The 27,787-nt window shown below is 47.0% G+C and overlaps 1 protein-coding gene across 1 annotated transcript in view; it reads right to left on the bottom strand.

Annotated features, from left to right (window-relative positions):
- Window positions 1–345: 345 nt before the first annotated feature.
- KCNN4 (potassium calcium-activated channel subfamily N member 4) overlaps window positions 346–27,787 on the bottom strand; it is a 44,885-nt gene continuing 17,443 nt past the window's right edge. The window contains exons 2-9 of the mRNA XM_035119482.3: window positions 20,437–20,532; window positions 15,549–15,958; window positions 11,721–11,853; window positions 9,629–9,739; window positions 6,143–6,261; window positions 5,364–5,433; window positions 3,545–3,720; window positions 346–2,762 (exon numbers count right to left, since the gene is read on the bottom strand). Of these exons, the coding sequence (XP_034975373.2) occupies window positions 3,562–3,720; window positions 5,364–5,433; window positions 6,143–6,261; window positions 9,629–9,739; window positions 11,721–11,853; window positions 15,549–15,958; window positions 20,437–20,532 (1,098 nt within the window). The 3' untranslated portion in view covers window positions 346–2,762; window positions 3,545–3,561. The remainder of the gene's footprint in view (window positions 2,763–3,544; window positions 3,721–5,363; window positions 5,434–6,142; window positions 6,262–9,628; window positions 9,740–11,720; window positions 11,854–15,548; window positions 15,959–20,436; window positions 20,533–27,787) is intronic.

Below are 27,787 nucleotides of genomic sequence, written 5' to 3'. Positions count from 1 at the left end.
CACGTCGTAGCCACGACTTTATTTGAGAACTTGTCGCTTTCAATGGTAGAGCTATATGGATCCAGCCCGTTGCCTTTTCCTGAATCCACATGAATGCAGATTTAATTAATCGTTTGATATGTACACAATAAGTAGTGATCTCTATTCCAGGGGAGTAAAGAACTCTGGTCTCTTCATTGGAAGTGGCTGGTGAGGTGCAAACCCCTCTCCTTAAAACTGCTGCCTCGGTGTGTATCGCGATGGCACCCCAGGGGTGGGAGGGAGGATGAAAAGTGGTCCTGATGTTTCCTTCCTTGGGACTGGTGTGCAGCCATCATTTAGCAACGGGGATAATGGCTTTCATTCATTTTTATTTGGACCATTTATATACCGTTTGTAGTTAAACAAAACTCTTTAAGTGGTTTACAACATAGGTTAAAACATCTTAAATAAACAGCAGATACCAAAACAAAAAAGGAGAGCATTTCTACGTTCTCTAAAACGTAACTAAACAAAGCATCCTTGTCAGTATCAAAATAAACATTGCCACATAAAAATCAGCTGTAAAAAATGCAAGGAAAATCCATAGTAAAGGACTAAATCCAAGCATCCTCTAAAGATCAGGAAGCTAGCAAAATAATTAAAAATGAGCTAAGAAGTATAAATTTCACCTTTTTTTATTAAAAAAAACAAATCTGATTCACGATGAAGCAAAAGAAAATCAACTCATTCTTCCCCACCACCATACATCAATCAATCAATCATCCCATTAAATGAATCAATCCAATTAAATGCCTAGCTCCCTACTCAGCAATTTGCACAACTTCATCTAACTACAGGTAAAAATGCAGAGACCGTTCAGTTTCGCTCACACACACACACCTTGCATGATCAACACACACTCAAATTTACTACCGTATTCTAGCACGCCCTCCAATCTCACTCCACAATCGCTGCCATAATTCTGTCTCACATCCTCGCACGTCTGTGCTATGAGATCCAGACAAATGTCAAGTACTGACAAGCAAGCAGTAATATAGACACCCCATAGGTGAGCATTCATACCAAGCGTTCCCCTTGCCTCTCACTGGGGAAGCGGCAGGTTATCACGAGGCACGATAGAAACCACTTTCTAACAGACTGGGCAATGGCACTTCGTCTATTCCTTCCTCCCCTCTAAAGAAAAAAGGAGAAAATGCTATAAAGGAGAAGAGTGCCGCCTATACATACACCGCCAGCTTCCCTCATCTCTCACCTGAGAGACCAGAAGCAATCCAAATATCAAGTTTTCGCCTTAGGGGAGAGGTAGGAATCTGTACCTCCAGTTTTATGTGCTTCACAAACTTCTGCAGAAAGGAAGGAAACTACGGCAGTCGGCTCCCCACAGAAGTATGGCTTCTAAAAGCTGATCCCCTAGGAATGTAAGAAAAGCCTGCTGTGGATCAAGCCCATTTAGACAAGCATCCTGTTCTCCTGCTGGCCAGCCAGATACCTGTGGGAAGCCCGAAACAAGGACCCAAGTGCAAATTGTGATTCTCCTGTCCGCACACCTTGGAAAAAGAAAGCATGTCTCTGCATTTCAGTGTTGACCTGAAAACCAAGAGCTAAGCAGCTCTTTCTCCACTAGATGTTGACTTCCAAAGTTTTCCCTCTGGCCAGACAAAGGATGCTCAGCGGCTGATTCCCAAGGTTTCCCACACTTCGGAGACCTCCTTCGAGTTCTCACTGAACAGCTAGCCTAAGCAACCCTTTGAGAACTTCACTCTTTGTCTCAAGTTGGACCACCGCGTCCATCCAACCGTCTTTCATCTACTTTGCCTGCCTCCAAGGTCCATGGCACAAACAAGGCATCTTTCTGCCCTCCATGCCTAACATAATTTTTTTAACGTACTGAAGCTGGGACCCTTAGGGTATGCTCTAAAACGATGGCTCTTGCTTGTCTCTGGAGCTCCTGGTCAGGGTCTCCTTGCCAGCAGTTGTGTTTCTGCAGTGTTGTCTTAAGGCACATTTGTTCCAGATGCATAGTAAATGTCAAGAGCAGGCGGGCAAGTGGTCTGCACGCTGTCAGAAGCCTGCCTGCTTAGCCCTAGCTTATGTTAAGTCACTGGTGTAGCATTAACCGCCTTAAATGATAAACCCACCCCCGGTACAGACACACACAAGCTTCCTCACCTGCAGCAACTGTTACTCTCTAGGTGACCAAGAACACGCTTATATGCAAACCTGAACTTCGAAGGTGTGGGGTCCTATCCCACCCATCTCAGGAGATCCTGTGCAGCCAGTTAGCAATTGCTTCCTGGAAATTGCATTCCTGCCCGGGATGGACAAACTGTCTTTTGCCAAAGAAAGCAAAAAAGAAAAGGGCAAGGACTTTGCACAGGTTTCAAGCACACTTATTCCTGTATCTTGTCCTCTTGCCGCCGCCCCCCCCCCCAGCTCAGGAGCCTGCTAGAGGAGTGGATGTCCTGTCTTTTGATTTCTGCATCCTGAGTCCCTCTTGCAAGACACAACCACCTTTGCAAAATCCATTCAGAGGTTCGAGAAGTCTTTTCTGCGGAGAACAAAGTTCCGAAAGCTCCTCCTTGCTCCTTTTCTTTTGTCTGGTGATGCGATGGGTCGGCTTTTCAAAATGCCTGTAGTGGTTCTCCTCCACCACAGGGTGGCGGTGTAGTCCCGTGTGTTCCCGACACACTGCCTGACGCCCATGAAGAAAGGCAGGAGGCGTTTAAAAGTTCTGTCTATGGAGGCTTCAGCGGGATGATCAAAACCATCTCTTTAGCCACCTGGAAGGGAAAGGAAAACAAAGGTCACAATGGCACTAATATTGGAGGAATAGATAGAATCATAGAATTGTAGAGTTGGGAGGGATCTAATCCAACCTCCTGCAATGCAGGAATTTTCACTAAAGCATCCCTGGGGGGTGGCCATCCGACCGCTCCTTTAAAAAATTACAATGAAAGGGGAGGATTATATTAAAAGTAGACCACAGGTAGCTTGCAAACAAGTTTCCCCTCCATTTTGGGTGGTGGTGGTGGTGAGACAACAAATCCCATTCGTCTCAGCCAGTGATGCTAATGGTTCAGAATGATGGGAGTTGTAGTACAGGAGCGTCAATTCAATTCAATTTTATTTACGGTCACAGACCAGCTCACATACAGAATCAAAAATAATAAAACTCAATGATGTAGCATTAAAATTTACACGGCAGGGACAGTACACGTGTATATATCACAGCATTTAGAATACAGTATGTAAATTAAAACTGGGTCGCTAAAACATAGCCTAAAATTGCCGTTGGGGGCAGTACAGGAGCGTTGAGAATGTCAGAGTTTTCGCCACTCCCACTTTTAGAGCCCGGAGCATAGGACAGAGGTCCCGGCACGTCTCTCGAGTTCTAGGCTCCAGAGGGAAGAACAGAAAGACAAATCATTCCACCCGGGGAGAACTTGCTAGTCTATTCAAATTGTCCCAACAGATTCCGATGGCATTATGTGGGTGTTTTCGAGTTGCAGAATCTGTGCCTCGAAGAGGGTTTTCGTTGCAGAGTTCTAGTTGCCGCACCTACCCAACTGCAGTTGGCGTTTAGAGCGCCCGCGGTTCCTGCCGCTGCTTGGAGTCCACGAGTCCCGAGAGAAGCCTCGTCATCTCGTCCAGTTTCCTGTCCAGGGACTCGATCCGCTTCTCCAGCTCCCGGTGGGAGCTGCTGAGGCTGGAGCTTAGGTCGCACATGATCATCTGCATCTGCAGCAGGGGAAGAAGAACAACAGTTCAGCCTTTGCTCAAGTTACTTCCCAGGGCTGGCCCACAGGTGGCGCTCTTGTCCTCAGGGATTGGGGGGGAGTGACAAATGGGGTTCTGTAGGGTTCTGTCCTGGGCCCTGTGTTGTTCAACAGCTTTGCAAACGACATGGATGAAGGAATTGAGGGGAGGCTCATCTAATTTGCAGATGGCACCAAACTGGGAGGGGTAGCTTATGGTGCAGAAGACCGAATCGGGATCCAATACGACCTTAACAGATTGGAGAACTGGGCCAAAACTAACAAAATTGTAAGGTTCTGCACTTAGACAGGAAGAACCAGCTGCACAAATAAAAGATGGGGGTGGGGGCACAAATCACCTCTTTCAAAGTCTGCTATTACAATATATTTTTGATATACTGTATAATATATTCACACTGATATTATTTATTACATTTCTATGCTGCCCTTCATCTGTAGAAAACAGGGCAGTCCAATACCAGATTTAGCTAACACTTCTTATTTAGCCTTTTGGATGACATCAAGTCCATCACTTTAGTCAACCCAGCCTACCTCACAGGGTTGTTATGAGGATCAATGGAGGGGGGGTGGCAGAGAAAATGAATGTGCTGCCCTGAGCCCGCTTGGCGAATGGCAGGATAAAAAAGAATCTCAACAACAAAAGCAGCAGCAACACTTTTATTTGGAATAATTTACTTTCCCCCGGGCACAAAATACAGTGAACTTTTGTGAACTTTTTTCAGAATCCGAATGTGCTCCGTTTTGAGTGCCACACTTCAGTTTTGAGTGTTACGCTGAGGTCTGTTTTTGCTATTTATTTTGAGTTTTTGTTTTTGTGGCTTTTTTTTTGTTTTATTTTTGTGACTGTGTGGAACCCAGTTCAGCTACTGATTGATTGATTGATTGACTGGCTGACTGGCTGACTGGCTGACTGGCTGACTGCAGTAACATTGTTTATTGATTTCATTTTATGGCTCAATGGTATCATAAAATTCATGTTAAATCACTGTTTTAGGGGTTGTTTTTAAAGGTCTGGAATAGATTAATCTATTTTGCATAACTTTCTATGGGAAAGTGCACCTTAGTTTTGGAACGCTTTGGTTTTGGAGCAGACTTCCAAAACGGATTAAGTTTGAGAACCAAGGTACCACTTTACCGTCATAGAAGCTACACCTCCAGGAACTTATCAGTGGCCTTTTTCTGAGGAATCACTAATGCTTATGTTGGAAACACACTGTGCTGAAATGCATTGCATTGCCTTAGATTAATAGAACCACAGAATTGTAGAGTTGGAAGGGATCCCTGAGGGCCATCTAGTCCAACCCCCTGTGATGCCAGAATTCTGCTGACAGCAGTTTCTGGGTGGGCTCAATCTGCCAGCCTTCTGGTTAACAGCCAGATGCACTGGTCCGTTGCACCACAGGAGGGTCAGCAGAGGATGCATACAGGCTGTGCATGTAAAGCATGTTCCCCGCACCACAGCCCAAAGATGCCTGGGAACTATAGCTCTGTAAAGGGTAAACTGCAATTTCCCAGGATACATTTGTTGGGGAGCAATATGCTTTAAACTTGTGTGTGCATAGCCTCTTATCGACTGGGCAACAATGTTCCCTGCACACAACTCGCCTTAGAGACATCCATCATGGCATTCACTTGATCTCGGATCTTCCTGTGCTTCATCCTCACGTGTCGGAACCTACGGGGAGAACAGAGAAGTTATTTCCCCTCCTGGGCTTTCGCCAGTGTGCTTCCTTTCCAAATTGCAATGGAGAGAAGAGTTTTAACAGTTAAAACATACGCAGCAGCCGTGACCCGCTGGTGCACTTTCCTCAGGAAACCCTGATAATTGTCTGCGCGCGCGCGCTATAATTTCTGGCGAAATAGACAACACCCTCCCAGGCCCATCTGCGAGTGGTTCAGAGCTCTTGCATGCAGGGCGACCAACGGATAACAAATCTAACCGGCCCTTGTCACCGCCGCCTCCCATCTCAAATCGAAGGACCAGTTCGATTCGAAATCCGCGCTTGACTAGGAATCTTTATGCACAAAAATGGAAGGAAGAAGAAGTTCCAACCAAAGAAGGACGAATAAGCAAGGTGATGTAGAATTGGGCAAAGTTAACAGCAAAAATAAGAGGACTTAATGAGGATTGTTTTGCGGAAGACCACTCGATGCCGTCCTACCACAAATCCCAGGGCTCTGAGCCTTCTTCCCTTGGGGGTTACCCTGATGGTTTCGCCCACCATTCCTTGGCACCCAAGCAGTCCACGAGATAGGGGGAAACTGGCAGAGCAGGACCAGGGCAGTGCAGCCCTCTGCCCCGGAAGGTGCCTTGCCCAGCCTCTCCCCCCCCCCGACTTGGTGCTACACCTGAGCACCCCGTGACCTGGGAGCGATTCACTTACATATGGATGGCTGCCAGCAGCCTTCGGTGATGTTTGCGTGTCCTTAAGCCATCCTTCCTCTTGGTGTGTTTGTGCAGCATCCAAGCCTCCTGCAGCACGTTGGCGGCCGACCACTTCATCTACAGGTTGGTGCAAAAATGGAGAGAAAGGGGAGAAATATGACGGCTCGCTAAAGCTCAGTTTCCCTTCTCTGTCCCTAGGAATGTAAGGAGCTGCCTTAGATGAAGTCAGAACACAGGCCCAACAGCTCAGGGCTTCCCTCGCCCTGACTGACAGAGGCTGTCTGGCGTTTCAACCAAGGAGACATTGATTGGAGATGCCAAGGATTTAGACCTGGGGTCTTTTCGCACGCAAAGCACGAGCTCTACCACTGAGCTATGCTCCTTTTGCAGAAAGTTATTGATGGTCTACAAGTGGACTAGGGAACTTTTGGCCCTGTGGACGTCACTGGGAGACAACTTGCCAGCCCTACCAGGAAATCCCGGGGATTTGAACCCGGAACCTTCGGCAAGCGAAGGAGAGTCTGCCACTGAGCTGCAACCCTTCCCTGCAGTGCCATTCATGACCCATCAAGCGGAAGAAGGAGGAAGACTGACAACTGCATTAGCCTTTGATTTTGCCGGCTAGGACAGGACATCTGTCAAAAGTGTTGTGAAGGCGGTGGGCAGTGGGGGGGGGAGGCCAGGGAGGAGGAAACCCACAAGGAAGTCTTGATTTGCATGTATGCCTACACACACCCTGAGATAACTGGGCAGAGAGCCCAGGAACAATGATATTGTTTATTGCAGGGGGTTCTTAAACCATGGTCCACGGGGCACATTAAAATGGCACCTGCCAAGGTCATAGCGAGAACAACAGAGCCAGACGTGTTTCAGGTTTTTGCCCCTTGCTGGAAGAGCTAACCACACAGAAACATGCCCCTTGTTTTTGCATATTAACATTCAAATAGGGGATCCCTTTAGCTCTTCTGCAGGGCAAAATGCTGCAGCAGAAACCCCTGTAGAGTTTCAGTTTGGAAGGGCTGCCCGACAGGGAAGGAAAGAGGAGTAGATCTGCAGTTCATCAGTGATAGAAGAGTGACTCTTGGACATATTAAGTTTGTCACTGGTATGAGCTTTCGTGTGCATGCACACTTCTTGGTCTCTAAGGTGCTACTGAAAGGATTTTTTGTTTGTTTTGTTTTGTTTTGACTACCATCCCATCCACCTCATTATTGTAGACACCAGGGATGCTGCCCTTTCTCTCTGGCCTGTAAGACTGTCCTTCGGCTACACACTTTTCTCTCATGTGCACCCCTCCCGGTCCTCTTGGGGTACCATTGCCTGGCTGAGTATTTTTTGCCTGGCTGAGTATTTTTGTTCCTTCGACTGTGATCATTAAGGGTGTGCACAGGCCCCTGACCCAACCAAAAGCCCAACCAAGCTGACCTGGGAACCCACCTGACCCATATCCAGCCCCCCCCCAAAAAAACTGAGCCAGTAAGGCCAGCTCACCTGGACACACACTTCTGATGCCCCCCCGCCTCCTGCACCTCCCTGGCCGTTTTAGAGGCTATATAACAAAATGCAAAGCAGGAACATGCTTTGCGGAAAACACAATGGTAGCATTTCACTAGAAATTGTAGCCAACAAAGATACACAACTCTGGAAGGAGGAAGGTATGATGTAATACCCAAAAACCTTCCTGTGACCAGGAAGCCCTGTCTTCTGTTGATTCCTGATTTCTGGTGAATGATGACAAGAAAGAGGATGTTTCGAAATGAAAACAGAAGAGGCATTAAGGAAACTCAAAACCTACACTTCCCACATTAATCTTGCTGAAATTGATTGATCTGAAAAGTCAGGGGGTGGGCAATGTGACGCTCTTGGCTTAATTTCAAAAATCCTCTGCAAACAATTAATTCAGATGTCTGGTGAGAGTAACATATTCCTTTCCTGGCAGCCCTCTGGGTGGGGGGGGGGGAGGAAGCGAGGGTAGGTAGAGAGAGTGGCAGAAAAAAAGAGAAAAGGTAGCAGAGAGAGAAAGAGGAGTGGCACGACCCACTGTCAATATGCAGGCTCCAAAATATTATTCCCCAAGGGACTGCAGCCCTTGATGGACTAAAGTTACCCACTCCAGGTGCAGGTAATGGGAGCTATTCTCCTCTGAGGAAAGGCTGACACCTCTGGTACTTTTTCGTTGAGAGAGAAGGTGAGTAAGAGGTGTCATGAAAGCAGGCTCTCTTAAGATCTCTCTCCCTGGATCTTAGCCAAGTCAACCGAAAAATCACGCTATAAAAAAACCAACTCAACAACTTTGGGGTTTGTTCAAAATAAGCTCAACTACTACTTTTGGGGTGTCCTGGCTTTTACTTTTTGAAATATGGCAACCCTACTTTTCCGGGGACAGTCCTAGATTTACAGAAGCTGTCCGTCCCAGTCTCTGATTTGATCCCAGAATGTCCCTCTTTTTCTTAGGACATTGTCAGGAACCAGACAGAAGGGTATTGCTCTGAGGAAGAATGGTGGGGTCCCCCTCTCACTCTGCTCAAGGGCCTGATCATGAAGGGGCTCTGGAGCAGGAGGATAGTATTGACCTAGAGCAATTGTTTGCGGAAGGACACCGTTCAGCAACCAAAGGGAGAGGAAGAGGAAGAGAGAGAGCTGGTGGGATCTCCCTCACTAGAAAGTGTGCAGCCCAGGAGCTCTAGAGCCAGGCATCTGGATAGGGTAGCCTCTCAGAAGGCTCAGTGGTGGAGGGATCACGTGGTGAGGAGATGGGAAGACGGAAGTAACTAGAGGGAAGTGGGAGGAACTCAATTGGGAGCACCTGCACGGTGAAAATGGACGCTGAATGTTTGTGCTGTGTTCAATAAAGCTCTCTGTTGCTGCAAAAGACTGCTTTCACTTCATGCTGTTTTCTACAGAGAAGGGGAAGGTAAGCCTTGCCTGGCAGCCTGGCAGACACCCCTATTTTAATCAGAGAAATGTTGGAGGGTATGGAGCTATGCAACCCCCAGAGCCAAGGAGGTAAGTAACTATTCAACCTTTAGAAAACATCTGAAGGCAGCCCTGGATAGGGAAGTGGGTTTAAAAAAAAAGTTTAACGTTTTATTGTATTTTTCTTTATGTTGGGCAATTTCTGCCTGGACGCTGTTTCCAGTGGCAGAATACCGGCAATGTCTGGGAAATTCTGGACGTATGGCAACCCTGAGATAAAAGTGTTTCTAAGCACAGCACAAAGGTGAACTATAGAACTCTCTCCCACAGGAGGCAGTGATGGCCACCAACTTTGATAGCTTTCAAAGAGGATTGGACAAAATCATGGCGAAGAAGAATATCAGCAGCTACAAGCTCTGCTTTGCCATTGAGCACCAGTTCCTGGGAATCGCAGGTTGGCAAAGTGCTTTTTATCCAGCTTGCTGGTTCCCCACAAGCCTCTGTGAGCACAGGATACTGGACTAGATGGGCCGTTGCCCTGATCCAGCAAGCTCATCTTCTGCCTTACCTCTTTGGCACATTGAATGTCCATCATGAAGTTATGGACATGTTTTTCAGCCCTGCTGAATTCCAGCTTATCAGCAGCAACAGCCACCAAGAGGGCTGTGCAGCCCACTCCCTGCAAAAAACAACGAGGACAATGAGTTTGAAGCAATAAAACTGGAGGCACAGAGGAAATATATGCCTTGTGCCTCGGGTCACACTAGGAATGACTGTGGCAGATAGGGACTATGATAGCTCAGTGGAAGGGCACATATCTAATTTCAGGATTTTCTGTATCGTTAGCCTAGTTCCTTGCATAGCTCAGAAATTTAAAAACTAAAAAATCAGCCCAGTTGGTGCATTTGATATCAGTGCAGTTTTGAAAAGCTCATTCTGCCATCTTGATTAAAAATGTCATCACACCGTATCCAAGCACAGATGAAAACCTGGCTCCTTGATCTCGGGAACTACTGTGCAAAATTTGGTAACGATCTCTTAAGAGATGCCCAAACACATAATGAAGAAACATGCAACTTTCCAAAGTATATAGTAGGTTATTATGATTATGTTTGTGATCATCATTAATCACTTGCTACATGAATAGTCTCTAAGCATCTTGGAAATACATAAAGCATTTCCTCAACGTAAATCACAAGATTTATATACCACTTGTTTGAAATAAAACCAAAGCAGTTTAAAGCAGAGCACACAATTGTGTGGGGAAGGCCCCCCAATACATTTTTGGACTGCAGCCCTCACCAGCATTCTGACCATGGACCACACTGGCTAAAGTTGATGGAAGCTGAAGCCCAAAATCTCAAGATCTCCACTTGGGCTACCCGTGCAACACAATAATAAGGAAGATGAGCAAAACAATACAATTCAATGGAAATGAAATGTAGAAAGTCACACACAGTGTAAATTTGTGTTGTTTCACTCACATTCCTTGGGGGGAAATTATTATTGTTTCTGGAAGTGGGGAGGGCGATATCATTTTTTTTAAAAAAAATTATTTGTTTTATTGATAAATATCAATATATTGCCATCAAGGATTTATGGCATTCTAATTTAAAGACGAAAAGTTAATTCCAAACTGTAGCATATTCCACAAAAGGCATTTGAACATTGTTTTCACCATTAATATATAAAATATTTTTTTGCCACATTATTGAAAACGAATCTTTTTTTGGTTTGTCCTTCATTTCTGGGTTAATTTTTCAGCAGTAGCTATGGACCAGATCTGACTATTCCTTATTTAATCCCATGATTTTGAAATACCATACAGAATCCATTATCCATCCAAGCCATCTTCATCTGTCCAGCCCACGTTCCCAGTAATGCTAAGGAAAGGATTGGTATCAATTCTTGTTTTGTTATCAAATCAATTCGCCAAGAGTCCACTGTTACATATAGCATCCGACAGCCCTTGACAGGCAGCACAAAAAGCGGCATTTAGCACTTGACAGCTTCATGGGATTTCTTATTTGACGCCTGACCAATAATAATAATGATACTAAAAAAATCAAATCAAGATATTTGAGTCTAAAGCGCTCAAGTCCAGCTGCCAAAGTTCTGAAGTAGCATTGCAGCATCACATTTTCAGATACAAACTTTCCGTTTCAGAATCAGGCAACTTTCTGATTCAGAATTGAGAGGAAGTGTGGTGTAGTGGTTAGAGTGATCGACTAGGACTTGGGAGGCCAGGATTCAAATATCCAGACAACCACAAAGCTTGCCGGGTGACCTTGGACTCAGCCTCTCAGTTGCTGCCTAATCAATTTTATTAGTCCACGCTTTCCTCCAAAGAGCTGAAGGTTCTCCGCCTCCCCATTTAATCCAAAAAACCCCTTGTAAGGTAAGGCAGTGACTGGCCCAAGGTCACCCAGTGGGCTTCACAGCTGGGTGGGGTTTGGAACCCTGGCTTCGCAGGGTTGTTGTAAAGATTAAATGCGGAGCTGTAGAGACCACATAGCGACTTTGAGCTCCTTGAAGAAAAGGGTGGAATATGGACACAATAAATACGTAAGTTTTTTTGGGGGGGGAGCTGGGAGTCGGATTCGGGATTTGCAAAAATGTGCACATTTCAGCTCTGCACCATGCGCAGATGCATCTCTTACCATAACACCGGTGAACACGCACACAACTTTTCCGCACACCGTCACCGGAACAACATCTCCATAGCCAATGGTTAGGAAAGTGATGGGGATCAGCCAGAAAGTGCTATATAGGTAGTCATTATCCATATGCTCCCTGACAGGTAGGAATGAAGAGAGGTGCATCAGGAAATGTGTAATTCACATTATTGAGAGTTACATTGCACCCTTCAGGGTTACTTAAGAGGACAGGAGAAATAGTAAACTCCTAAAAAGTGAAATTAAACACCCATACGCAAGAGATTAAAATAGCAGATCAGTGAACAGGTACCAGCAGTGTTCAAACTGACTCAAAATAGGCCCTGGGAAATAAAAAGACCTTTGGAACCTCAAGCACAAGCGCATTCTTGTGACTCCCTGCCACTGGAATTCAGAGGGGTACTGCTTCTAGCCAGGGAAGTAAAACTTGGCCACCGTGGCTATGCTGTCCTTGCCACTACCACCACGACTCCCTCACAGGCCCTCTCCCTCTGGGCCCAGTCTGAATCACTGCCCAAACAGACAGGGAGTGGGGCAGGGAAGGAGCGATGGTATCATTTGTCTCTCTTTGCTCGGGCAAGTCGATGAGGGGATAACAAGCCTTTCAAGTTTTGCTCGTAGCAGCCTAGCATAGTGGGGAGGGGGACACCAGAGAACGAGGAAAATAACCAAGCGGGGTTGGGTACATTTCCCCATGAAACATAACCCAGTTCAGTTACCGTGTTTCCCCTTTTTTAAGACACCGTCTTATAACTTTTTTCCCTCAAAAAAACACACGGTGGCTTATTTTCAGGGGGTGTCTTTTTTTCTTTCTTTTTTTTAAAGTGCCGGTACAACTGGGTCCCACTGGCTCAGGATGCTCAGCGCTCTCTTCCACGCGCATTATCAGCACCACACTCTAGCCAACTGAGCTATCCAGGTTTTACAACATAATACTGTAACATAATGCACAACATGATGTACATAACATCCATTAAATGAAACAAGAAAATAAGGAGATTATTTAAATACAATACATAATACATAGCAAGCAATTGCAGCAATTGAAACTGGGATTTTTTAATGCTACGTGTGTCCTCTACCATTATTGCTGTCAACCAGGCTGGCAGCAGCTCTCCAGGATTTCAAACTTGGGGGTACCTGGGGGTTAAACCTGGGATCCTTATGCATACAGAGCACAGGGTGCTCTGCCACTTTGTTATGGTCCTTTCCGTTTTCTGCCTCTTCTATTCTCTCCCTTTCCCCTCCTACCCATCCTGAGTCAAGGGCTCTCCTTCCTTGGAGGCTTTTAAGCAGAGGCTGGATGGCCACCTGCCATGTATGACCTAGCTGAGATTTTTGCATTGTAGGGGGTTGGACTAGATGACCCCCGAGGGTCCCTTCTAACTCTACAATTCTACCGATTCAACAAAGGGCATCATTATCACCATCACCAAACTGGTCCAAGCAACTAAGGAGAACGTCTTGCGTACACCCCTGTCCTTTTGATTGGCAGCTAAGCTTCGCCTGGCCGGCTTCCGAGTTGCAGCACCCGATTCTGCAAAGCTCGCCGCGCCGATGGGAGGACGCCCGCCTGCCTGCCGCGCAAGAAGTTAGGCAGAGCCGCACAAGCTGCACAAACTCTGCAAAGAGGCGGGGGCGGGGGCAGTCCTGCCGAACGGGTTGAGTAACCCCGCCGGCGGGATACGGAGATGGCGTAAGGGAGCTGCCTGCTTCTGAGGCGGCCTTTCGAGAGCCTCGGGCGGCAGAGAGGCGCTCCAGGGCTGGCGGCTCTCCTCGGGGACGGGAAGAGCCGCATTTCCTGAGGGGAACAGCCTGCGGGCTGGGCTCTGGGGAGGGGTGGGAAGGTGCTTGGCCCCTGCTGCCCCCTCAGCTGTGAGGTAAACCTGCAACGAGCCCACGCTTTTCCCTCCGCAAGCAACGAGCCCCTCTCTCTTTCCTCCTGACGCTCGTGCCCTTGGTGCTCCGTGCGGGAAGGAGGGGGAGAGGAGCGGCGTCAGCTCTCGGCAAGGAGGCCAGGGCAGCTGAATGATGAGCCAAAGAGGAACCTGCACGGCACCTTTTCTCTGTCGGGGAGGGGGGGGAGAGACGCGATCACAAACATACAGAGAGAGACAGACGCGCACACAGGGGGAGAGAGAGAGAAAGACACACAGGGAGAGAGAGAGACGCGCACGCACACACAGAGAAAGAGACGGACGCACACACACACACACACACACAGAGTGTGCAGCGCTGCTTCGCACTTTGTCAGCGCTGCAGCCGCCGCCACTTCCGAGCGCCAACCCGACCTGGCAGGCTTCCTCCTCCTGCCATGGCCGGCATTGCAGGAGCTGGGTCCTGCTGGCTTGTGCCCTCGGTGCTCCGTGCGGCACTGCTGCACGCTTTATCGGCGCTGCAGCAGCAGCCACCGCTTCCGGGCACCGACCCGACCCAGCAGGCTTCCTCCTCCTGTTGCAGCCAGCATGCTGGGTCCCGCTAGCTGGTTGGGGCGCTCAGTGGTCTTGCTCCGCACATCGCGGAAGTATGGCTTATTTTCGGGGTATGTCTTACATTTCTCAAATGATTAAAAACCCTGCCATGGCTTACTTTTTGACTACGTATTAAAAAGGGGGAAACACGGTAGGCAAGCATTCTCTCCCATCATGCACCAGGGCAGGCATGCCAACACTGCAGCTTTTGAGCGGGAGACTGTTGGTTTTGCAACTGATCTTCCTCGCCCACTACTTTGAAATCCGATCTATGGGCTTTGCCTATTTATTGTTGTTTTTTTTTACTGAGTGTCACCTGAAGTGACAAAATGCTTGTTTATTCTTTTCACGGAGGCTGACTCAGTTGCTAGCCTCCGGCTCATCAGGGGAGTTTATTTACCTGTTGGCTGGGCATCAGGTGGAAAATGGGATTGTCCTTTACAAACAAAGGCCTGCTCTGAAAAGGAAGAGGGTAGAGCTCTGGGCTGCTTCAGGGTGGAATGGGTTCCTTCTATGGATGAGACCATCTATCTGACAAAACTCATGTTCTGTAAGCAGAGAGTGCCAGGCTCAGTCTGCAGCTAGAACAGAAGTGGGGGATGCCGTGTCTTAAAGAGGGACACAGCTAATCAGAGTCCATTCTAGTTTGGTCCCCATCATCCTCTCTCCCACGTTGTACAACAGCAACCCTGAGATTAAGAGGAGGAAGCACATAACCAGGGTCACCCCCCCCCTAGACTGGTTGCATGTAAGGCTGGTGGGTGGGTCGGCTGAGCTTGGTGGGGCAGTGCCCCATTTGCCCTAATCCAGAATGCAGCAGCTAGACTGGTGACAGGGAGTGGCCACCGAGACCATATAACACCGGTCCTGAAAAACCTGCATTGACTCCCAGCCTACGTTTCCGAGCACAATTCAGTGTTGGTGCTGACCTTTAAAGCCCTAAACGGCATCGGCTCAGTATACCTGAAGGAGCGTCTCCACCCCCATCGTTCTGCCTGGACACTGAGGTCCAGCGCTGAGGGCCTTCTGGCAGATTCCTCACTGAGAGAAGTGATGTTAAGAGGGGACCAGGCAGAGGGCCTTCTCGGTAGTGGCGCCTGCCCTCTGGAACGCCCTCCTGTCAGATGTCAAGGAAATAAACAACTATCTGACTTTTAGAAGACATCTGAAGGCAGCCCTGCTTAGGGAAGTTTTTAATGTTTGATGTTCTGTTGGGAGCCGCTCAAGAGTGGCTGGGGAAACCCAGCCAGATGGGCAGAATATAAATAATAAATGATTATTATTATTATTACTAACTGACCCTCACTACCTAACGCCAGCACAGGCAGGCCCCGGTCCTTACCGTTCGCAGACAGACAGCACCCAGAAGGCGATGAACCACAGTCCCATTGTGAAGATAAGCAGCACTCTCCCCGGCTGGCTGTTCACCATCACCCGTAGCACGAAGGGGTACTGGAAGTGGATCTTGTTGAGGGACCCGATGCTGCGGTACGAGGCGTCTCCCAGAACGCTGCTCTGCAGCAGGGCCGCCCGCGTCACCAGGTAAAGGCGGAGGAACATGAGCAGCGACAACAGCATGTCGACCTCGGAGAGGAACAGGAAGGCCTGAGTGGGTTGGGGCTCCAAGCAGGCGAAGTCTCCAGTGGGCAAGGGGTGGAGGGAGCAGACCAGCAGCTCCAGCAGGATAAACGCCAGCTTCCGGCAACTGACAGCAATCCGCCAGTCAGTCAAGGAGTTGTCCATCATGAAGAGCTAAGGGGAAAGAGAGTGGATAATTTTTTACAAAATTATGCCATCAAATGCCAACAGTGCCCTTCAGCTCTCTATATTGGACAAACAGGCCAAACCCTACGCCAAAGGATAAATTGACATAAATCTGACATCAGGAATCGCAAGACAGAGAAACCAGCAGGAGAACACTTCAATCTCCAAGGACATTCTATACAAGATCTCAAAGTAGCTGTCTTATTACAAAAGAATTTCTGAAATAGACAGGAAAGAGAAGTTGCTGAATTGCAACTTATTATCAAACCTAAAACCATGGAGAGACCTGGTCTGAATAGAGACATTGGATTCTTATCTCAGTATACATGATAAAGCTATTTTTAGCCATCTCAACCCTTGCTTTATCCTGTAAAACCAATTGCAGTCGTTAACAGTCGTCCACAGGTTTACCGCACCTATCTGCCAATCATTCATTCCCACCACCCTTCTGAGAAATAAGTAATACCCCTCCCCACCCTCTCACTATATATAAGGGTCTGGTGACTTCTGTTTCAGTCTATCTGAAGAAGTGGCATGCAACTGTGGTATTCTAGCAACTGGTATTCATAGAATCACAAAATCACAGATTCGTAGAGCTGGAAGGGTCCACCAGGGTCATCTAGTCCAACCCACTTTAATGCAAACGTGTATACTGCCTCTGAAGCGACTTATCCTCCATGAAGCTGCCAGCTCCTCTCTCAAAGCCACCCGAGTCTGTGGCCATCATTGCCTCTTGCCTGCAACACTCTGTAAGCACTTTCAGTGGCAGGAGTTCCTCTTCCGCTGGTTAACCCCATGGCGTGTGTCATAAGGTCTGGCATGTGAATGCGCAAACACTTAAGAGTGTCTGCTAGGCAGGTTTTCAGCAGCCCACGTCTCTTTGCTAGCCGCCTGCACCTCTGGGCGTGTCTGTGTGACTCAAGGTTATATATTTATCTGCAGGCAAAGCAGGCTGATAATACTTGAGGAATTTCAAGCTCATTGAGGGGGGGCAGGGGGGAAACCCAACGTTTGTTAAGAGCTGCCACTGTAATTCTTGTAACATATAGAGTAAAAATGAATACCAGGCTTATATGTGCTTGGGCGACAGGAGTTTGGGCTTTATCAGGTTTCGCCAGCACAAAGCATCAGGCATAGTTTTGACCTTACTAATGCTTCTGACTATATTGGCAGCTCCTTCAAGTTAAGTTCTCCCTTACTGGCCTGCTCTGAAACGTATTGAGGGTAAAAACCAAAGTTAGTCATGCTCAGCGTCAATCAATGGAGCTGAGTAACTTAAGTCCATTGAATCGACCTGAGCACAGCAGTAGCAGCAGCCTTTACTTCCTCTTGCAGTTTCCATGCACTGTCGGAGGCAGTATGTTTCAGAATACCACCAGTGGATGGAAACTGCAGGAGGGGAGAGAGCTACAGGCTCTGGCCTAATCCTGCAGGCTCTGCTTATGTTATTATGATTATCATCAAACGCACTCAAAATATGGGTGCCACAGGTTAAGAAAGGTATTGACAAGCTGGAACGTATGCAGAGGAAGGCAACCAAGATGATCGAGGGATTGGAAAGCAAGCCTTATGAGGAACGGTTGAGGGAGCTGAGTGTGTTTAGCCTGGGGAAGAGGAAACTGAGAGAGACGTGACAGCCATCTTCAAATATCTGAAGGGCTGTCGCATGAAGGGAGAAGCTCCAGAGGCTAGGACCCAAACCAATATCTTAAAATTGCAAGAAAGGAGATTCTGACTAAACACCAGGAAGAACTTTCTGACTGCAAGAGCTGTTCAACAGTGGAATGGAGTCCCTCGGGAGGTTGTGGGCTCCCTTTCATTGGATGTTTTTAAACACAGGTTGGATGGTCATCTACCTTGCAGGGGCAGAGCTTCATGGTCTGCCACCGGGGGCGGAGAGCAGGCATGCTGCCCCCAGGGACATGGCGCATGTTCTGGAGGCGGGGCGGGGCACGCGATTTGGGGTGGGGCACAAGATTTGGGGTGGGGCACGAGATTTGGGGGCGGAGCATGCCACACATGATTTGGAGGCGGGCAGCCACGATGGCACCCCTGGGATCGCACTGCCCAGGGTGCCCCGCCCCCACCGCCCCTATCTTCCTACGCCCCTGCTCCCTTGTATGATTTAGTTGAGATTCCTGCATTGCAGGGGGTTGGGCTAGATGACCCCTGGGGTTCCTTCCAACTCTATGATTCTATGCTTTGTGCTCGAGGACAATTGTTTCATTCACGCAGAATCCAGGCTGGCTTAATCAGTTAACCAACCGGTCGATTAAAACTCACACAATCAACAGAGTTAAGTTGTATTTATAGCACAATCCAAGGCGTGTCCACTTTGGAGGGAGCAAAATCTAATTCAGATCAGTGGTTTCTGCACACCCACCAATATTCTGAGACTTTGTGACATCTGGTTATATATCTTCATCCTGATTGCTTGAGTTTGAACTGATAACACTAAGCTAAACTGAACGATGATCAAAATGTCCTTCTGGCAAATTGCAGGAGAAGCTAACCTGAAAAGGAAGAGCAAAGGACCCCACAAATCACACCAGAGCCAGCCCTCCACGATATCCTGCAGCGACCACAACTCGCCCAGTAGCTGGATGAAACATGCCGTGACTCAGTCAGGAAACAGCTCACTCAGATCAGCAGCGGAGATCAAACAGCCCAAAGGAAAGGAAAAACCCTTCTGAGATGTATTTTCCAAGTGTCACTAGCTCCTATGCGCGGTTGAGCTATATGGGTCTGCGAAGAAGGCTGAAGTTCTGGGCTTGCGTCCCAGACCTTGAATGCAAATCCCCGCCTGCCAGCCTAATCTTTCCATTTGCCTCCTTTTCCCCACAAAAAGCTAGTTCTCGGCCATTTTTTCTTTGCAATTAATTTATAGAGTGGAGAAACATTACAGGTTCCGAAGCGGGATCCATGCAGCCACAGCCGCCACCACCCCAAGGTCAAAGGTAGGGAACATAGGAAGCTGAGTCAGAGACCATTAGTCCTTTGGATCCAGGAGACAGAAAAGAGAGTACTTCTTCACACTGCAAACTACAGAACTCGTTCCCGCAGGAGGCAGTGACTTGGATGGCTTTCAAATAGAACTGGACAAATTCATAGGAGGATAAGGCTATCAGTGATTATGAGCCATTGTGGCTATGTTCTGCCTCAACAGAGGCAGCAATGCTTCTGAATACCAGTTGCCGCAAGAGGGGAGAGTGCTCTTGTGCTCGGTTTATAGAATTATAGAACTGTAGACTTGGTGGCGCTGTGGTCTAAACCACTGAGCCTCTTGGGCTTGCTGATCAGAAGGTCAGCTGTTTGAATCCACGACGGGGTGAGCTCCTATTGCTTGGTCCCAGCTCCTGCCCACCTAGCAGTTTGAAAGCATGCCAGTGCAAGTAGATAAATAGGTACCACTCCAGCGGGAAGGTAAACAGCGTTTCCGTGCACTGCTCTGGTTTCGCCAGAAGCAGCTCAGTCATGCTGGCCACATTACCCAGGAAAACTGCGGACAAACACCAGCTCCCTCGGCTTGTAAAGCAAGATGAGCGCCGTAACCCCAGAATCATCTGTGACTGAACTTAACTGTCAGGGGTCCTTTACCTTTACCTTTTAGAGTTTCATATACGTACCTTCCCATTTCCATCTTCCTGTTATAATGGTTGCAGCTTCCCAAAATGAGGTAACCTTCGGCTGAGTGACCTGTCCTTCACCCAGAAGCCCTACTGCCAGGAATTTGTTTCAAGCCTTGGGTCATTGATTTGGGGCATAATTATCCCCCTCCCAAGCCTCATCCTGTCCCTCTTTAACAAGTACAACACCTACTTTTTCTCACTCTGTGTGCTACTTGCTGTGTGCATACCAAAATATGTACCAATTACTGGAGAGAACCTGTTTTGGGGAGGTTTTTATTTTTTCGTCGTTTCCATGACAACACCTCACCCCCAAGGGGGGGGACCACCACAGGCAGATTTGCATCAAGGAGGGCAGTCCAAAAGAAGGAAAGAAATATGCTAATTTTAGAATTAATTACTATAACGGAGATAGAAAAAACACTTCACAGAAAACTGTGACCCAGGTGACTTTTCATGAAGCTCAATAGGTGATCTAGGTCCTTTGTGGCCATATTTACACCCTACATTTGAAGTGCTATGGGAACGCTTTAAACAGTTGTAGCTTCCCCCAAAGAATTCAGGTGGCTGTAGTCATTGAGCTACAATTTCCAGAGAGATTAAACAAGCAACCCTTCTTCCCAGGGAATCCTGGACATTGTAACTCTGTGAGGGAAACAGGCGTCTCCTAAAAACTCTCAGCGCCCCGAACTACAGCTCCCATAATTTTTTGAGGGAAGCCATGACTGCTATCATTGCAGCATCCTAGTGCTTTGAATGTATGGTGTGTACGCAGCGTTTTGTCAGACTCTCTGACCTCCACTGCGCTCATTTGAGAAATAGTCCCATAGTTAGGCTTACCTGGATCTCTTTGATGTGAAAAGCCAGGATCGTGATCAGCAGCCCAGCTGTGGAGAGGGTGATGAGGCACTTCACCATGAAGGAGTATGCAAACCACTGAAGGGAAGAGGAGGGAGAAGTGAGGAGAAGGGCCCAGTGCTATTAGAGCATTATTATCATGAACCCCTTCCTATGAAGAACCTTGAAGTGATTTTGCAGTACAGTAGAAATGCATATCAAACTACTGCTTATATAGAAAGTTAAAACAACAACATATGCATAAACAACGAAAAGCCATTGCATATATACAGTGGTGCCTCGCTAGACGAATTTAATTTGTTCCGCGAGTCGCTTCGTATAGCGAAAAATTCATTTTGCGAAGCGGCTCCCATAGGAACGCATTGAAGTGCGGTTTCCCATAGGGTGCCTCGCAAGACGGGGGGGGGGGATTCGTCTTGCAAGGCACCCTATGGGACAAAAAAAAAATTGTATTGCAAAGCGTGCCATAGGAAACTTTGTCTTGCGAGTCTCCATTGAAATCGAAAAACGCATTCATCTTGTGAAAAATTCATCTTGCAGGGCATTCATCTTGCAAGCTACTACTGTATATATATATATATAAATTATAGATACTGAGTGGATTAAAAGTCATAGCTGAAGGAGAGCCTGGCTACTGAATCAGGCCAATGGCCCAGCTAGTCCAGCTTTCATAATGGCCAGCCAGTTGTCTACAAATAAGTAGGCCCTGGGTGCATTTCAGCCCCTCAAGGATGTCAGCTATTACGCCCAGAGCCAATGGTTCAATGGTGGCCGCTCTTTGACAAGAGTCACAGGCTCTGGTGGTTTGCCTCCCTTCAAAAACATTGAATGGTAGAACTTCATTCTCAAATTCCTGTGTTGCAGGGGATTGGACTAAATGACCGTTGAGGTTCCTTCCACCTCTACAATTCTGTGATTCTATGAAATGGGATCATCTTTATCATAGTGCTGTGGGGTGGGGAACCTCCAGCCCTCCAGCAGAGCCCACCAGGCCTCCCCATTCGGCCAGCAAAGGCCACTTTGGGGAAGCCACGCTTGTTGTTGTGAGCACATTGAATTTGTATCCACAGATCTCAGGGTGGTTCATAGCATAAATATACAAGATAAATACACAAAATGCATAATAAAAACAAGAACAAAACCAATAAACCCCCCTTCCTCCTGCAAGCACATTTAAAAGGCCATATAACAGATATGTGCAAAGTCCGCTTTGGGGGCCTAATGCGGCTCGCCGCTTGATTTAACCCTGCTCCCGTATATGTCCTGGGGTAGTGAAAAAGCTCAGCAACTTCGGGCTAAACCTCAACCCTAAAAAAAGCTCAACAACTTTGGTCGGCCCTCACGCATGTTCACTTAATCAAATCTGGCCCCCTTTGAAAAATGTTTGGGCACCCCTGCCATATAATGTTAACCAGCCAAGGTCTGGTTGAAGAGGAACGTTTTCGCCTGGTGCCTACAGGTGTATGCAATGAAGGTGCCAGGCGGACCCTCCTGGAGAGAGCATTCCACAAACAGGGAGCCACTGCAGAAAAGGCCCTGTTCTCGTGTTGCTACACTCTGGACCTCTCACGGAGGAGGAACACAAAGAAGGGCCTCAGATGATGATCACAGGGTCTGGGTAGGTTCATATTGGGTTCAAATTGATGCTTTTAACTGTTAAGTTGTTTCATTCTTTTTGTAAACCACCTGCAGGTTGCTGCTGTTGTTTTTCACAATCAAGTGTTAAATAACTTTTGTGAAATAAATAAACAAGTTATTTACCTCGGTCTTAGGACCAAATGACACACTGTGTGTACTCTGTTGCAACAGTGTTGCAATGGACTTGCTTTGTTTTCCACTTAACTGAGAAAAAGAGCTTTGAGGAGGACCGCAAACTGTGAGTGGGGAGGAAGCAAAATTTGTGGGTGCTTAGCTCTTCCCTCCAAGCTTTGGGCGAGGGAAGTGACTTTTAATCAGAAAAGTAGTTATGCAAAACCCCTCCCCGTCCACTGTTTGCCCCAGAATTGCAGCCTCCTCAATATTTCTTCTTTCCAATGTGGCTGGAGAGGGGAAGTCAGAGCTTCTGTCCATGTAGCTGCGAGTAAAATATACAGTAGTTTGATTCTCACATTCAATTCATGCCTTGGTGCATGAATTCAATTGGGAAGGTGCGCATTCAAAGTCCCTAGCTAATATTATGGCTTGATCATAGTATGAATTTGGTTGCATTTTTTTTCGGGTTGGGGGGTCCTTTCTTGCAGGTTTTGCCAACCCGCTTTTTCATAGATCTTCAGTCAGTGCATCTGACTGTTAACCAGAAGGTTGGTGGCTCCAGCCCACCCAGGGATGGCTACGGGCAGGATTGCTGCATTGCAGGGGGTTGGACTAGATGACCCTCAGGGTCCCTTCCAACTCTGCAAATCTATGATCCATATTAAATAACAGTAATAATAGTAAACAATAGTAATAGTAAACAAAGCTGAAGATGCTTGTTCCGTAGCTATTCTACGCTTTTATGTTGTCTGTTATTCACAACAAACCCTAACCTTCCACTGGTCTTGATCTACAACGCAGCAGAAATACATTTTAAAAAGGTCATAAAACAAATGGTACATAATACAGTTGTGTGTGTGTGTGTGTGTGTGTGTGTGTACATACAACAACCAACAAAGCAGACAGCACAACTATAGGAAACTAAGGCTATGATCATAGGTGTGGCAGATGCCGCCCCCCCAAACAAACAAACAAACAAATAAAAATGCTTAACTAACTGACCAATTGTATCACAGGTAACTTGGTTCTGCCCCCCCCCCACCTAAAGCCTGTCCCCTCCCCCAATAAATCCTGGCTACACCCATGGCTGTGATCATGTGGACAGTTCCTGGGGCATAGCGTAAGTCCCATTTAATTCAATTGGGCTTACTTTTGAGTAGACATGCATTGGATCATGCTGTAAATCCCACTTGATGTTTAGCCAAAAAAAAAACCACAACTTTTTTCAGTTGGCCCCTTTATACTTATATATACAGTGCTTTTTTCTGGGGGTACGCATACCTCTAAACATTTTGTGAATCTTTGTACTTTTGTCCATTTACTGTATTTATTTTTCCCAATTTGAACTATAAAATGGTGGTTTTCATGAGTCCCCATAAACATTTTCTGCTCTGGTCAGACCTCACCTGGAGTATTGTGTCCAGTTCTGGGCACCACAGTTCAAGAAGGATACTGATAAGCTGGAACGTGTCCAGAAGAGGGCAACCAAAATGGTCAAAGGCCTGGAAACGATGCCTTATGAGGAACGGCTTAGGGAGCTGGGTATGTTTAGCCTGGAGAAGAGAAGGTTAAGGGGTGATATGATAACCATGTTCAAATATATAAAAGGATGTCATATAGAGGAGGGAGAAAGGTTGTTTTCTGCTGCTCCAGAGAAGCGGACACGGAGCAACGGATTCAAACTACAAGAAAGAAAATTCCACCTAAACATTAGGAAGAACTTCCTGACAGTAAGAGCTGTTCGGCAGTGGAATTTGCTGCCAAGGAGTGTGGTGGAGTCTCCTTCTTTGGAGGTCTTTAAGCAGAGGCTTGACAGCCATCTGTCAGGAATGCTTTGATGGTGTTTCCTGCTTGGCAGGGGGTTGGACTGGATGGCCCTTGTGGTCTCTTCCAACTCTATGATTCTATGATTCTATGATTCTATGATTTTTTTTTAAAGCACTGCTTATGTAAATTAACCATACCCATTAATTTCAATAGGTCTAACTCTGAGTATGACAAACATTGGATGTGGCTCATACCTTTGTCATACGTAAGCATATCTGTTAGAACAGCAATGATATAAATAATACGGCTTAATGCTCGCAAATTTCCAAGCACTCCACATACAGTGCATGATATAGCTCTAGCCTTCCTAACAACCCTGCAAGGTAGGTCAATATTATTGCCCTCCATAATGCAGATGGGATGGAGGCATGGGGCCGAGGAGGAGCAGATTGCCTGAGACATAGCTGCCAAGTCCCGGTTAGTAAAATAGGGGATCAGCAGCGCCGGCACCAGAATTCACTTCTACGCATGTCCAGACATGCATAAAAGCAACTTCCGGTGCCAGCGCTGCCCGATTTCCGGTGCCCAGACATGGGCAGAGTGGCACCGGAATTACGAGATATTTCACCATTCGGGATGACAGCAGGAAACAGCTTTAAAAACGGGGGTTTCCCGGGGGAAACGGGAGACTTGGCAGCTATGGCCTGAGACCACCTAGGGACCTCAGCCCACAGATAACATTCAAAGCAGGTACTTCCTGATTTGCGGATCCTTCTCCTAAGGCTCCTAGGCTACACCAACTTGCAGGAAAGTCCAGGATGGCATTCAAGAATTGACTGCCAGCATTGACAGCTGAATGGCACCTCAGGGCAACCTGGCTGGCACAAAGCTCAAGCGAACAAAAGGAAGTAATTGTTCACAGAGTTAACAAAAAGGTTATTAACCAGGAAGGGGGTGGGAATCACTGCAATAATTTGGCTCCATTGAAAAACCTGCACTGGCTTCCAGTTTCTTTGTGGGCCTTGGGCATCTGCCAGAGGTCCAACAGCCCAACAGGTCACAACCACAGATGTCATTTACACACACACACACAGAGAGAGAGAGAGAGAGAGAGAGCCTGGTGCTCTAAATAGTGTCGGGAGAGCTGGGAATAGCCATTTTGATTTCCCACAATGCCCTTGATGTAGCCTTGCTCCAAGGAATTGTGGGGAATGGAAACAGCAGCTAGTATTTGTTTGGCATCTGTCTGTCTCGGAAGGCAGTGGAGGACTGCGTCTTTGGGGGTGAGGTCAAACTGTCAGAAGGTTACATGGCAGCTAGAAACATCAGCTTAGTGTAACATCAGCTGGTTAAAAAAAAATTAAGGATCGGAGGATCGAAGTGGTTTGCAAAAAGAGTGAAACAACAAAAAGTATCAGTAAAAACAGTTAAAAACAACTAGTCAAACCTCGGTTCCCAAACGCCTCCATTTTGGAACGTTTTGGCTCCCAAACACCAAAAACCCAGAAGTAACTTGTTTTCCAGTTTTTGAACATTTTTCGGAAGCTGAACATCCGACGCAGCTTCTGCTTGAGTGCAAGAAGCACCTGTAACCAATCAGAAGCCGTGCTTCGGTTGTCGAACATTTCGGAAGCCAAATAAACCAAGGTTTGACTATGTTTTTTTAAAAAAATAAAAGCAGCAAGAAGCTAAAAACCTGATTAAAACACATGTCAACATTGAATATCCATGGGTAGACCTGTCTAAACAAAAAACACACCAATTTTTTGCAGGCACCGAAAACAGTATGTACAGTGAAGGTGTCTGCCTGATGTCAAGATGCATTTATTTATTTATTGCGCACTGTACCCTAGTAGTACAGTATGTATTTTTTGTACAATTTGTCTGGAAAACTGAACCAACCCAGACCCTATGATCATCCTCTGAGTCCCTTCTTCGTAATGCCTTCTCCGCAAGAGGTCCAGAGGGTGGCAACACAAGTACAGGCCTTTTCTGTGGTGGCTCCCCATTTGTGGAATGCTCTCCCCAGGGAGGCTCACCTGGCACCAGCATTAGGTGCCAGGCAAAAATATTCCTCTCTTTTGGCCAATTAAACAATCTATGGTTTTTTAAACAAACTTTCGTTTGTTACTACATTATGTATCTTCATGTTTCTATATTATAAAACACCCTGTGAGCCTTGGATAAAGGGTTTTTTAAAAGAAATTTAATAACTAAGATAAATAAATGAATTGCATAACTCAGAGAAGTATGATTTTGCCTGTGTTTCCATTTCTGGTTACTGTTTTCTGCAAGCGGAACTTGGGTTGGTTTGCCCTCAGACGGGTACTGAATCAAATGTCTCCCACTGTCCATAAGGGCAAGTTTGGCCAAACAGCATCATGTGAAGTTTTGCCAACCTGCCAGTGCTGTGATGTATGTCATTCTTTGCCCTGAACCGTGCTGCAGAGGGCCTTCTCAGTAGTGGCACCTTCCCTGAGGAACACCTTCCCTTCAGATGTCAAGGAGATAAAGAACTATGCAACTTTTAGAAGACATCTGAAGGCAGCCCTGTTTAGGGAAGTTTCTAATGTTTGATGCTTTCTTACGTTCTATATATTCTGCAAGCCGCCCAGAGTAGCTGGGGAAACCCACCCGGAAGGTGGGGTACAAACAATATTATTATTAAAGTTTGCAAGCGCGTTACCGTTTTATTCCAAAACCGGCAGCTCTTTGCAGCCCTCAAAGAGGTGGTTCTACTTGTTTCTCATGGAACAGAAGGAGTTAAAACCCTGCTGCGTGGGGCAACAGATGAGGGGTGTGTGACCAATCTCCGTGTGCTAATAAAACAATTGCATCATTGTGGGTTTTGTTGGAGGCAACAGCCTTCACCTGGGCAACCAGCTACCACCTGAGCCAGGTGTTTCCAGACAGGCTTACTGGCACACACAGAAAGAGAGACAGACTAAAATCCTATTTACACGCATTTGGAAATTAGGCATAGAACTGGGATGTAGAAATAAATGTGCCCATGGTAAAGAATAACTCGGCACTCTCTTCTTTCCAAGTCTGAAGGGCATTGCATACATCCCTTAGGGCAGGTCAGCAAACTTTTTCAGCAGGGGACCGGTCCATTGTCCCTCAGACCTTGGGGGGCTGGACTATATTTTTTTGGGGGGGATGACTCAGTATAAATCAGGTTCCCGTGTTCCATCACAGTAAATATCAGCGTTCCCTTACGTACGCCGTTTCCTTTCTGTAAGTAGGGATCACAGTTAATACTGTAGCTCGCTCCATCCCCCTTGTTGGTGTCAGGCTCATGCCAAACCATTAGTCAAGTGGCTTACATAAAGGGAAACATGTGGCAGTAGAAAACGGTCGCCTTGAGGAATTCTTGAGTTACGGTGGCAGGGAGTTCCACAGGCCCTGGAATGTAAGAAGTAAGGAAGCACAGCTATCGAAAGTTGTATTTCTAAAAAGCGGGACTGTGGCTTAGCAGCCCTGATGGTTATGACTGGAGGCAGTACTGCTTCCGAATGCCACTTGCTGGAAACCGTAGGAGGGGAGAATGCTGTGGCACTTGGGTCGTGCTTGAATCTGGAATCTGACTGGGCTTTGTGAGAACAGGATGCTGAACTAGGTGGGCCACTGCAGGGATTTTTGTGTGTTTGTTATCTTACGTTCCCCTCTAGGACTCCTAAATTTTGGGGTGCTCTTAAGTTCCAATTTCGTGTTGTCAGCCTGTGTCCAGGTGAGTTCTTTTAGAACCTGCAACACTCCAGATTAAGATATTCCTGCCCTGCACCCCAGTCTTTCCCTCGAAAGTGATAAAAGC

This window comes from Zootoca vivipara, chromosome 6, assembly GCF_965207765.1.
Source record: "Zootoca vivipara chromosome 6, rZooViv2.hap1.1, whole genome shotgun sequence".
Taxonomy (NCBI): Eukaryota; Metazoa; Chordata; class Lepidosauria; order Squamata; family Lacertidae; genus Zootoca; species Zootoca vivipara.
The sequence above is the reverse complement of the archived record's forward strand: the minus strand, read 5'-3'. Positions and strand labels throughout refer to the sequence as shown.